The 12,361-nt window shown below is 49.3% G+C and overlaps 1 protein-coding gene across 2 annotated transcripts in view; it reads left to right on the plus strand.

Moving 5' to 3' along the window:
• Positions 1-12,361, plus strand: part of KIAA2012 (KIAA2012 ortholog) — a 105,814-nt gene that overhangs the window by 35,966 nt on the left and 57,487 nt on the right. The window contains exons 10-11 of one of the 2 annotated variants that reach the window (XM_058548653.1): positions 624-794; positions 3,192-3,302. In XM_058548653.1, coding sequence (XP_058404636.1) covers positions 624-794; positions 3,192-3,302 — 282 coding nt within the window. The remainder of the gene's footprint in view (positions 1-623; positions 795-3,191; positions 3,303-12,361) is intronic. The other variant, XM_058548654.1, reaches the window with a different exon arrangement.

Here is a 12,361-nt window from a genome sequence, read left to right on the forward strand (position 1 = left end):
GACAAGGTCTCAGTCACGCAGATTTCCGGGTTTCACCCTCGACAGAGCAGTCCCTGCTAATTTTCAGAAAGAGACAAAGAGAGGACGGGCAGGCGTGCTCTCTGAAGCGCTATCATCCACCCCGCACCCTCTCAGTCCCCCTGGGGGTGCCACTGTGTGTTTTATGACCTTGAGAAGCCACATGATCATTGGTTCTGCTGAGAAAACTTGCTTTGTGGTTGGAACTCTGTAGCCAATAATCCCATGGGCTCTAAAGCTGGGGTCCCCTGGGTAGAGCCTCTGCACCAGGGGCTAGAAGGACCTCGCAGCCGCTCTTGTCTTTCTTCCCTCTCAGGAGCCCATCAGTATGAGGAGAGTGACAACCACCACTGCTCAGTTCCTCCAGTTCTGGGGTTGCCCAACCAGGGGCCACTGTTCTAGTCAAGAGTGATTTCACCTCGGCCTTGGGAGACAGCTGGCCCGCTCTTCAGGAGGTCTAGAAAAGAGGGGCAAGGTTGAGAACGGGTGGAATAAACCACCCTAAACAAGAGGAGCCGTCAACCAAGTTAGAAAAGAGGCTCCTTCTCCTTCTTGCTGGTTCAGAGGTTCTCTCACTCGTGCTTTGTCTCCTTTTGCTCTTGAAGATGATGATGCTCCACCCCACAATGTGACCCCACCACTGTCCCTGATTAAAGGAAGGAAGAGACCGGAGAGCCCGAGGGGCCTGGACAGCCCCAGGACATCAGGCCACAGCACCCCCACAGGCCCCCCGGACATGAGACGGCTCAGGGGGACACTCCCAGCAGAAGGACAAGGTAATCACTCCTAGGGTGCCCGGATGGGGTCCTTGTCTTGTCTGTGGCTCTGGCTCATTTTAGTCATCTTCCAGGCCCATGTGGCAGCCCTGATGAGGCTGTCTGAGAGCCACTCCACTGGGAAGGGGACATGGGCAATGTTTGCAAGGATGTCAGTGGGATTCGTGTTTACCACGAGTATTCCTAAAGAGTCAGCGCATGCTTTAAGGGTTTGCTGCACCGACAGCACTGCCAAGCTGTGCTGTAGCGACAGATGACGCAGCTCCCTGCTCCTCAGGGAGACACGCTATGGGGTTCACTGCCCAACACCGAGACCTGACCCTCCCCAGGTGAGGGAGCCTGGTGACCCTGCCAACAGGAAGAGTGCCCAGAGAGAAGTCACCTCAGTCCAGAGCAGGGCCTGAGGCCTGTTCACAGGCAGAGAGGGACTCTGGATTTTTACTGAAGGGTGAGGCAGCAAGGCCACACCCTCTGTGACTTAGACTGAGATGCTCATACAACAGCCATAAGGCAGAGACAGTGCAGTAACAGCTTCTGTGGGGGCTTTGAGCTAATGGCAGCTCGTAAAGCAAAAACGGCTTAAAGTCCAAATTACCCCTGAATATCCCTTAGGGAGGTGCCGTGCTGGAAACCCACAAACTGTCTTCCAGACAGTGCAGCCCAGCCAGCTGTTCCTCCCTCTCGGAGCGCGGGGCTGCTTTCTCCGGTTGAGCACCAGAGGCAGGAGATGGTGTGTGTTTGGGTGCAGGACAATGTGAAGAAAGTGTCTCTGTCAACAGCAGAGTGACAGTCGGGGCTTTGAGAAACGCACACTCCCAGAGAAGCGTGGGGACCGAGAACCCCAGGAGGACAACAGACCCCGCTTCTTTCATTGCCACCTCAGGCTCACTCTGCGACAGGATGCCTCACCCTTTAACTCTCTCTCCCCGACCCCCCCGAAGCAGGTGCAGGTGAAGCCCTGTAAGCATAAATCAAATACATAGATCAATAACTCCATATGTGTCTGCAGCCTCTCTGTTTAAGGGTGAAATGGTCAAAATCAGATCCCCTCCCTGCCCTCACCTCCCTTCCTCTCTCTCTCTCCCCAAAGACGGCGTTTTCCCTTATAAACTCTCTCAGGCCACACCGCTCTCCTACAACCCCTCCCTTCTACACTTCCATGGCAGTGATGCTCTATTAACTTTGATATAAATGAACCAAACTTAAGGTACAGTCATGCCAGCACCAAGGGTGTTCCTAGGAGGTTGCATAGCTCAGGATAAATCACACCACACACACACACGCACACGCACACTCACACTCCTACTCCTCCTCGGACGTCACCATAAAGGGAGTCTCTGATTAGAATGAATGCCAGGGCCACAACTATGGGAATAGTGCAGGCTGAAGCCTCGAGAGTGTAGGTTGAGTGTGTGTAAATGAATGTGTGTGTGAGGGTAGGTGTGTGCTTATAGCCTATGTATGTGCCTGTGTGTGCGCTTGTGTGCATGCACGCACCCCTACGTGTGTATGTGATTATGCAGGCGTGCCTGCACACAAATGTGCATGTGTTGATGTGTGTGTGTCTGTGTTCATGTGTGGTACATGTGCATACACGCACACACACTTGCATATGTGTGGTTGTGCATTATGTGTGTGCGTGCTTGCCTTGTGAGTGTGCATATATGCATGTGTGTGAGTGTGTGCACACAATTCTGTGTAAATATGTGTGAGTGTGTTTCCATGTGTGTGTGTCTTGCCTCTGTGTATGTGTGTGTGTTTGCATACTTGTAAGCGTCAATCATGGCTGGTGGCCAGCTCTGCTCCTGACCCCTTTGCCTTGGAGATGGGGAAGGTAAGGTTACAGAAACACCTCCAATCTTTCTAAGCAACTGCAAGAAATACAACTCTCTTCTCCTTGGCCTGAGCCCCCTTGAGTCACTAAGCAGTTGCAGCATTTGAACCACAGGGTATGGCTGTACATGCTGAGCACTGCACAAAGACATGTGACAGAGAGGGGAAGCAGAGGCTGCAGTCACCAAGCCCTGTGCCCAGGGGCTAGGCTACATACACCTGGAGGAGAGGGCTCCCCGTCCCGCACACAGGTGCCCCTCACCAGCCTAGCCTTGCCCTGTAGGGCTGCTTGAGCACAGAGGGGCCCCCTCTTCCAGGCTCTCACAGAGGCATGACAGGGTCTAGGGGCAGCCCCACCCTGTTCATCCTTCATTGACCTCTAGAGGACAGGGCTAAATGGTGGCCCTGCTCTGCCAAGTCCCAGGAGTAGGGCTGACCCTGCGCTCTGGTGAGCCCTGAGCTCATTGGCCTCTGTCTGCGGGGGACTTGGGGAGCATGGTCCAGGCTCAGCCTCCCTCCCCTGCACTGGTGCTAACACTGCCCACGCTTGTGATTATTTTCAAGAAGATTCCAGAGATGCCACATTGGGACACTTCTTGCTGGGTCCAGATGGAGAAAACGTCTGCCTGTCCCTCCCAGGGCCTACCCAAACCGAGGCGCTTCTGTCGGGTGGAGGTAAGATGATTCATCCCAGGTCAACCCCATTTTCATAGGGGAAGATTTTACCTGCATCTTCCAAAACTTCCCAGCAGCAGAGACATCATTAAAAACAGACGCAAGTCAGCCAGTTTCTCCCCTCTCGCTAACACAGAGGTGCTTCTGTAGCTCAGACACAATAACCCAATGTTTGTACAACAAGTTTACTCTTGCTGGAGCATCTGGAGAGAGACATTCCTGGGGAATGGCTTGGAGGAGATATAATGTGCCGCGTTGATGTCTTGATGAGAATGATAAAGCCCTTTTGGTACTTGCCCAAACTAAACACCTTTTCTCTTCTTTCCAACTGCCCTCCGGAGGCGGAGGTGGCTAATTGGTAAGCCAATCAGGTATCCTCGTGACGTGCATTGGTTCATTGCTGCGATTCATCTGGCTCCTGACAGATATCGAGGCAGTTTCCAAAAACCCTTCTGGCACGTTAACTTTTTGGAAGAGAGATGCTGGCTCTGGGCAGTAGCCATTTTGCAAAGAAAAAAAAAATGAAGTCAAAGGGTGCTGAATGTCAACCACCCAGGATCCATCATGACGTGTGTGCATGAGTCGGGCAGCCAGCAGAGAGGTGGATGAGAGAGATTAAAACCTGCACTCATTGGTGGGTTATGTCACAAAAGGCATAATAAAGCAAGCATGGATTCAGAGCCAGGAGACTTGCATAGCCCTGGCTTGTCATCTGTGCTGTCAGATGACTTTGGGTCAGTCCTTCCCTGTGTCCAAGGTCCTCATCCCACCTGAAATGAGGGGATTGACTCTTCCACTCCCAGCAGCTGGGAAGTTCCTTGACTATTGCTGCATTTCACTTGTGTCTGTTGCTGTTGAGGTAGCCACCTAGTGCATGGGTTTCCAGAAACTAGAAGGCATTTGGTTCCAAATACAGCATTAAAGAACTTCCACCACCACTTGGGCTATCCCATGATGTGCTTATGAAAATAACTTGGTTCTGAATTGGCGGAAGCAGGCGTTAGATAGGTGGAGGCCACTGTCAGAGTGGCACAGCTGGTATAGCAGCTGGACAGCAAATATGGTTCTGTTCACCTGCTGCACAGCTGTCCACTCCGCTCCAGCAGACATTCTGGCAAAGCAAAAGCCAGAAGCAGAAAAGGAAATATGTAGGCTTTCAGTTTGTTGTCACATTGTTGATATGATGTTTTGGTCATTTTGGTATCCCTGGCACCTAGCACAGTTCCTGCCACATCATAGCAGGATCATAATACATGTTCATTGAAAAATCTTTCAATAATTTCCACACAAAAGAAAGAAAGAGGGAGAGAGAGAAATGAAACTTATGCTGAATAAATGGAGACTTGCCTGCCATCTTGTCTCAGCCCCATGAACAACATATTTAATCCTACTTGCCTCTCAAACCTAAAGGCATTCACTGCAAGCTTGTTGAACGAATGAATAAATGAATGAATGAATCAATTAGACAGTCAGTCAGGCGCTGGCCTCTCTCCAGCCTTTCCCCCACATACAGTTGGTGGACCTTCAAGCTTGATGGCAACTGGAATGTGCCCTGGAATGCAGGGCAAAACCTTAAACCCACATCTCCCTACAAGGCCCATAGAACAGATGTAGCTTTCAAAGAGTCTCTATTAATGGGAAAGGTTTGTTGTTGTTGTTTTGTTATGTTTTGTTTTGTTTTGAGAAGCAGTATGCTGAAAAAAATTTTCCACTCTTGCAAAGGATTTGCTCCAACCACACCAAAGTCTTTGCAGCTCGGTTTCTTCAAATCCATCTTGCTCACCATCCCCGCCCTGCCCTTCCAGTCTCATCTCCCTCTATATTCAGGCCCACCATTTTCTCATCTCTTTGATGGCCCAAACATTCAGTCTTCCTTCTCTTGTCTCCCCACCTTTGCCTGGTTGCCCCCAAATATTTAGAATAGCTTTAAGTTCCAGGCAAAGGCTCATCTTTTCTGGGACATTTTCCTTAATAAATCCACCTCATCTCAGACAACTGCCTCAGCCCAGTCCTCTCTCTCAATCCTGCTTTTGTGATTATTGTATTCATCTGCATCTGTTTTCTGTTTAGCTCCCAAATATATTGTATGAGTCCTAGCGAACCTCTTATCTTTATCATGTGTCCAAGAAATGCTTGTTGATTGACTGAATACCCCGGGTGCCACAAAGGAAAGTTCTTTTGGGATCATAGTTGGGTTTTTTTAATTTAAAAAAATCTTGAGTAAGGGGGGAATATGATCTGTCTGGTCTTTCTGAGACTTTCAGACTCTGTCAACATCTATTTGGAAATAAATTCTTAGGCAATTAGATCATGATATCTTGCTTTCAGACAGCACAGAGAAATGAGTATAAACCTTCAGAAGAAGAGAAAAATAGCTGTGAAGACTAGAGCTGGAATTTGACCCTCTCGGTTGTGTTGGCATATTGCAACACTTAGAAAATTCAAAGGCTTAAGAAAGGAAAAGTTAACTTGGAAGGACAGAAGTCAAAATAGTGGCTATGCTCTCTGAATTTCTTATCCATGATTTAAATCCTTCGTCTATTCTCCTAGTCATGGTGGCAGCAATAGAAGATTTCTTTCAGAAATTCTTTTATTCAAAGATTTTTATTGCAATAAGTTCAAGGATGTCTGTACCAATAACTCACTCTGGGACTTCAGATCCCATGTAAATTTAAATTCTTGATCTCTTTCAGAGTTTCCAGTTAGCACTGGTTCTTGTCCTAAATGGATTTTTACCCCAAAAATGTTTCTTGTGTTTTGGTCATTTAGTCAGCATCCTTCTCTCTTGCAACTCTTTCTTGGTGTGGTAATGCTAAAATACATCCACAAATTCCTTGACACTCGTTCCTTCAAAAGAACAAGTCCAATTCTCCTCCCCTTGAGAGTGGACTGGACACAGTGGCTCAATTCTAATACGTATAGAATATGACAGAAGTGATGGTGTGTGGCTTCTGAGACTGGGTCAGAAAAGGCACCACGGCTTCCTCCTTGCTCTCTCTTTTGGATTACTCACTCTGGGGAAAGCCAACCACCACATCTGTCATGAGGCCACTTGAGCAGCCTATGGAGATGTCCACACGGCAAGGAACTGAAGCCTCCTGCCAACAGCTGGAATGAACTTTCCATGCTTGTGAGTGAGCTGCCTTGAGAGGAGATGCTCCAGCCCCAGTGAAGCCTCCAGATGACCGCATCCTGGCTGACTCTGTGACTGCAGCCTCACAAAGGACTCTGCACCAGAATCACACACCTCAGCCTCTCCCAGATTCCCGCAGAATCTGTGTCAGATATAATAAAGGGTTATTGTTTTAAGTCACTAGGTTTGGGGGTAATTTGTTTTCAGCGATAGATAATATCCTTGGTGTCATTTCCTGGTGGTCTGCAATTTGGCAAACAGAAAGATGAAGGGTCCAAGAATATCCCAGCTCTGAAAACACTGATTATTTTGGGGCAAACATATGCTAAATGGTTGGCTTTCTCTTTGTTTTCCCCATTTGGCATTTGAGATCATGTTGGTTTGGAGACCCATGGGTAAAAGAATCCTTGCATGTTGGTGGGGTAATTGGCAAAGACTGATTTTTCTTGAGTAGCCTTTCTCGTAGCACCTGTTGCCTTAGAGAAGAAGCCTCGAGATTTGAAGGAGGAGAAGTCCTTTAGATGAGTCAGTGTGAGGAAGAAGAAAGAACTCTGGACTAAACGTCCAAAGTCATGGGTTTTGTTCTCAGCCCTACCACCCGCAATATCTGTGATCATGGGCAAGTAATTTCACTGCTGTGGACCTCGGCTTCCTCATACGGGAAAAGAAGAGTTGGGATTAGATCCAATCCTCCTAGCATATGTCCCACAGAACTCTAGTTCCTCAGAAGGTTAACAAGCATTATATAAAAAATGAAAGGTTCTGAGGTCGAATAAGTTTGGAAACCAGTGGCTAAAGTTAGTAAGTTCCCTTACTGTGGGACTTCACCGAGCCTCTAATATGCTAGTGTGAATGAGGATACGCATTGTTTCCCAAACTTAACTGACCACTGGATTCTTTATTGTTTTTAGCAAAGCGTCATGTGGATATAAAGTTTCTGGAACACACTTTGGGAAATGCTAAACTGATGATTTCTAAGGTTCCTTCCAGAGGAAACTCTCTCAGTGGGGCAGTCCTGTTGTCTAAATCCTGAAGGGGGATCTCAGCCATTCAATAATTCATGACTGTTCTTATTTTCATTTTCCAAACATCACTTCTAAATCCATCCATCTCTGAGTGAGGGGTTGAGGAAGGTAGGAGGAAGCCTGTGTGGCAATAAGGCCCTTTTGCCCAATTAGTGTTTGTTAATAACCCATAAGAAATAATGTTGACAGTTCTAGTGATCTCAGCGCAAATATTGAAATAAAGGAAAACCTGGCTGGATGTGGTCACCTGGCACCCAGCATTTCCTTCCAGAGGGCCTTCCTGTACCACAGAGGCTAGAAGGCTGAAAACTGCATTTCCCAGATAACCTAGGGGCTGGATGCAAGTTACATTCTGCCAATTAGATGCACTCGAATGAGATTTGGAGGGCAGAGTGAGGCAGAGGCACTGAAGCTTTTGGCTCCTGATGCCGGCAAGGGAGGCCACGAAGACTGAGTGTGTCAAGAGATAGCACCAAGTCTCTGTAGTAACTCTGTTTCTTCTTAAAATGCCCATGGTTCCCATTCTCCACCAAGCTCTGATCCATATACTCTTCCTAGAGAAATTATGGGAGATTCCCCTGAGGCTCGGCATGGGGCTAACTTGGGTCCATCATGTGTACGCCAGGGCAGGTTGGGGTGGCTGTGTTTGTCCGGGACTTCAGAGAGAAGTAGGGTTCTTTCCCTCACCGTAGTGAAACCAGCCCAGCCTCGGCAGCCCACGCTGGACCGTGTTCTGAGAGCCACTAAAAAACCCTAGGCAGTCTCCTTTCCTCTGACAAAAACCTCTCATGATTCCTATAAGCGCAAAGACTCCCCTACCTCATATTTGGCTGAAAATGTGGTCTCATCACTGCTCTATGCCTTCCAAAGAAGAAAAATGTCAAAAATAATAGTTCTCTCTGATTCTGCTAGAAATTTTTTTTTTGGAGAAAAAATACAATATGAAGCGTTGAAGAATATTTAATTCCTCTTTATTTTTTGCATATGATCGTACTTATTTTTTTACAGACCCTGTGAAGCCACAAATTTGACCTCCCTTGCATTTGTTCTGTTTCAGAGGACCCTAGAGCTGAGAGGGAACATGGGCATCAGGTTCATGAGTGTGTAAGCAGAGGAAGCATTTTGTCAAACAGACTTGCTGAGAACACCAAGAGATAAAACGGATAAAAGCACAGCTGCCTGGTGAAGTGGGGATGGTCTGACTGGTCCTCTCCAACTTCTCCACAGTCCAGCTAGTTCTTCCTCTCCTCAGATGGTTCCTGGGTAGAGGTCTATGCAGAGCCGCTAGAGCTGGGAGACCACGGTTTGAAAACCCTCTCATTTTATGGATAAGAAAACCGAGGCGCAGAGAGGTGTGGTGATTTGCTCAAAGTCACACAGCTTCTATGTGGGAAATGTAAGGCTCAAACCCAGATCTTCCCACACCCACTTAGGTCAAAACTCTTCCCACTAAATCACACTGCCTCTAGTCCATCCTGTCCAAGTTTCCAGGTTTCAAGGACTAGCTGAAGTCCCACCTTCACTGTGACGCCCTACCTTCCCCCTCAGCCCACATCCATTGCTACTTCCTCAGGTTCCACTGATTCTTGCTGCCTGGGCCTCTCACCAGGCGCTCCCTCGCTTCCTTTACCTCTTATACCCTTTTCTTCTTTCTTCTCCGAGATTTAAAATTCCTGTGGGTAGACCCCCTTCGTCTACTTCTGAATATCCCAGAAACACTGCCCATAAATACTGATTGAAATTGTGAGTAGGAGAGACTTGAGTTGTTCCCCAATATCCATTCTTCCATTATTCCTTTTATTCCTAGAATCCCCTATTCTGAAGTTTAGCTGAACACATGGCTGCCTAGCTAGAAATCTTACCTCCCAGCCTCCCCGGCAGCCAGGTGAGGCCATGTAAGTAAGCTATGGCTGGTGAAATGCGAACAGAAGCAAGGTGTGCAACTTCCAGGTCATTTCCTTAAAAGGACACTGCTTGCCCTCCTCCTCTTTCCCCTTGGTCTTGGTTGAGGTGGTAAAATAGCTTCGACCATGTGGAAGAGGGCAAAATTCTATGGGGTGATGGCGCCATGAGACAAAGGGAAGCACAGCGCCTGGATAACTTCATTGAGCCGAGCCACCCTGGTCTGCCCGCCGGCCTCTGAACTCTCACGTGAAAGAGAAATCAGTGCTTATCTTTTGGAGCCTCTCTGTTACAGCCACTTACCACGTTCCTTAGCCAATATAATGCAACTATAATAACATCTGCTAACCCAGTTCACGTCGCTTTGTGACAATCAAACAAGACCATCATCTTGTAAAAGTGTTAAGTAAAATTCCAATATAAAATATCATTGGACCTAAAAGAGAGAAGACCCATTACGTGTTTGACCCCCTTTGACAAAATGTGCTGACACCTACCACGTGCAAGGGACAGGGAAGGATGTTGATACTGAGAGTGAACACCCTCACGCACTGTGCTGCCTACGTCATCTCGTTCCGTCACCCCCATAATCCAGCGAAGTGAGCATGTTCATTCCCATATCACAGGTGAGGACATTCGAAGACGAGGAGGTTAACGCCCGGGCACGTTGATTACACCCGGAGGGCCGCAGAGCCCGGATTTGTTCCCAGGCCTGTCTGTCCCAGAGGCTGTGCTCTCCTCACCCCACTTCCCAAGGCTCCACCGACCCCGTGGCTACTGCCCTCAAGGACCTCACAGCCGGTGTGCGAACAGATTCACAAGCAACTAGCCCTACCACAAGGCCGAATGCAGCAGTGCTGTGAAAGAGGCTCAAGCAAGAGAATTCAGGGGTCTTCAAGGAAGGAGCGATTCCTTCTCACCTGGGGGAGGAGGAGGGGTTTTGCAGAGGAATCCCCGTTTGCACTAACCTTTGAGAAATTAGTAGAAGTGGATACAAAGCAGAGGGGAAGACACGACCAGCGGAGGGGCCAGCAGGAACAAAGGCAGAGGGATGGGACCGTGGAGCCCACGAGGGAAGTGGCGAGGAGCGCTGCGCATGCCCCAGGGCTTCCTGGGGGAGACGGGCCAAGGGCCGCCAGGGCCAGACCAGGGAGGCCTCGTGTGCCGACACGGAGCTGGGACGCTGCTCTCCAGGCGGCAAGGAGCCGCAGCCGTGTGCGGAGGGGCGTCCCGCAGCCCGGCGTGTGAGCCCGCGGGCGGGCGGGCGGGCGGGGGCGAAGGCCGAGCGCAGGCAGCGGGCGGCCGGGGGGGGCCCACCGGACGTGGGGTCTCCGCCCGCGCCCGGAAGCTCGGCAGCGGGTGGCAAGCCTGTTTGTGGAGCCCTTGACAAAGCTGGCTACAATTCTCGCCTCCGATTTCCTCTCCGACTGCCTCTTTGCTGCTTTCCCCTCCGGTTAAGGGGGTTACTTTGCGGGCCGTGTGTGTGTCGTGCTTGTGCTCGAGACGAGGCGGCACGGACGGGCCTGCAGCCCGCGCGCCCCTCGGCGCCCCTCGCCCGCGGGGCGGGGGCCCGGCTCGCGCGCCTCGCAGCTGTTTTCCGGCTTCCGTGCCCTCGGGGAAGCGGCCGAGCGTCCGGGAAGACAGCCGTGGTAGATCAGAGTGCGAAGGAACACCTGGCGGCCAGTTCCTGGGAGCCGCGAGAAAGGCGGCGGGCAGGCGCTTCCACAACCCTCTCGCACCCTCTCGCCCGACACACACTGAGGTTTCTCTTTCATGGTTGTTTTAGCCTCTTTTTCCCTTCCAACCACCGACCGCTCAATTCTTTGAGGGAAAATTAACATTCATTATGCAATTTATCTCTCTCCTTTTAATCCGGAGTGTCTGTCTCCAAGGTCCCTACTCAATTATTAATGTTTGTTCTCATTTCCCATTCTCCAGAGCATCTATTCTTGAACTGCAGGGTCAACAATTAACACTAATTATGGCTTTCTCTCTCTCCAGTGTTGGTTCTCAGAATCCCAAGCTGCCCGCCTCAGCCTGAGTTAGGAGTGTGCGTGTGGCTGTGTGCGCGCGCGTGCTCGCCGAGGGGGAAAAGACTGAGGAGCGGGCTCTTCCGAGCCCCACCGCAGTTCAGCAGATCAATAAAACCAAACATTCTTTTTGGGCAACCTGTCTAGTTTATTTATTATCAGTAATGAGACGATGAAGTACACGTACTTGCATACACACATCAGTGGATTTGGAAATGGCGGGGGGGGGGGGCGGTGGTTAGAAGGAAGATCTCAAAATCTTTTCTGGTTTGAATTTTCTGTGATTCCCTCTGACTTTTTCTTCCCTATTGCTATTCTCTACATATCTCACACCTCTCTCTCTCTCTCTCTCTCACACACACACACACACACACACACACCAAATTTCCCATTAAAAACCGTCTTCCATTTCAGATGCACTTAACTGACCTCTTTGTGATCTATTACCTCTCCCCTAACTGTCTTTCTCTGGTCTGTCATCCTCATTCTTTTCGGCCATTAAAACAGCATTATTTTAACTAGTTTTCATTTTGACTGAAAAGGACGGCTAGGAGACTTGTTCTCACCCAAGGTGACTCTGAGAGATGGCGAAAACTTCATCCAGGCTGTGCAAAAGCCAGTCTGTCTTTTTAGCTGGAATCTCACATGCTAGAATTCCTCCTGTCTCCCCTGGTCCAGCCCTTGTATTTGCGCTACAGCTGGAGGCTGGGGCTCCTCCCACTGCCTGTCATCCCCGATTGCTGCCCACCTGGGCCCACGCACACCTGCTGTTCAAATCCCGACACCTCCACTCAGCCAGTGTCAGGCATTCACTGTTTCATGCTTGTGCTCTGTCAGAAGTCCTCCTCTCAGAATTTTAGCATCACAGTCCTTAAACATCTTGAATAAAAATGTTACTTTCTTCAACGCTTTTAAAATCCTGGATCAACCTTCTCTCCATGATAGCCTTTATGGATTTTCAAAACCATC

Source organism: Diceros bicornis, chromosome 10, assembly GCF_020826845.1.
Source record: "Diceros bicornis minor isolate mBicDic1 chromosome 10, mDicBic1.mat.cur, whole genome shotgun sequence".
NCBI lineage: Eukaryota > Metazoa > Chordata > Mammalia > Perissodactyla > Rhinocerotidae > Diceros > Diceros bicornis.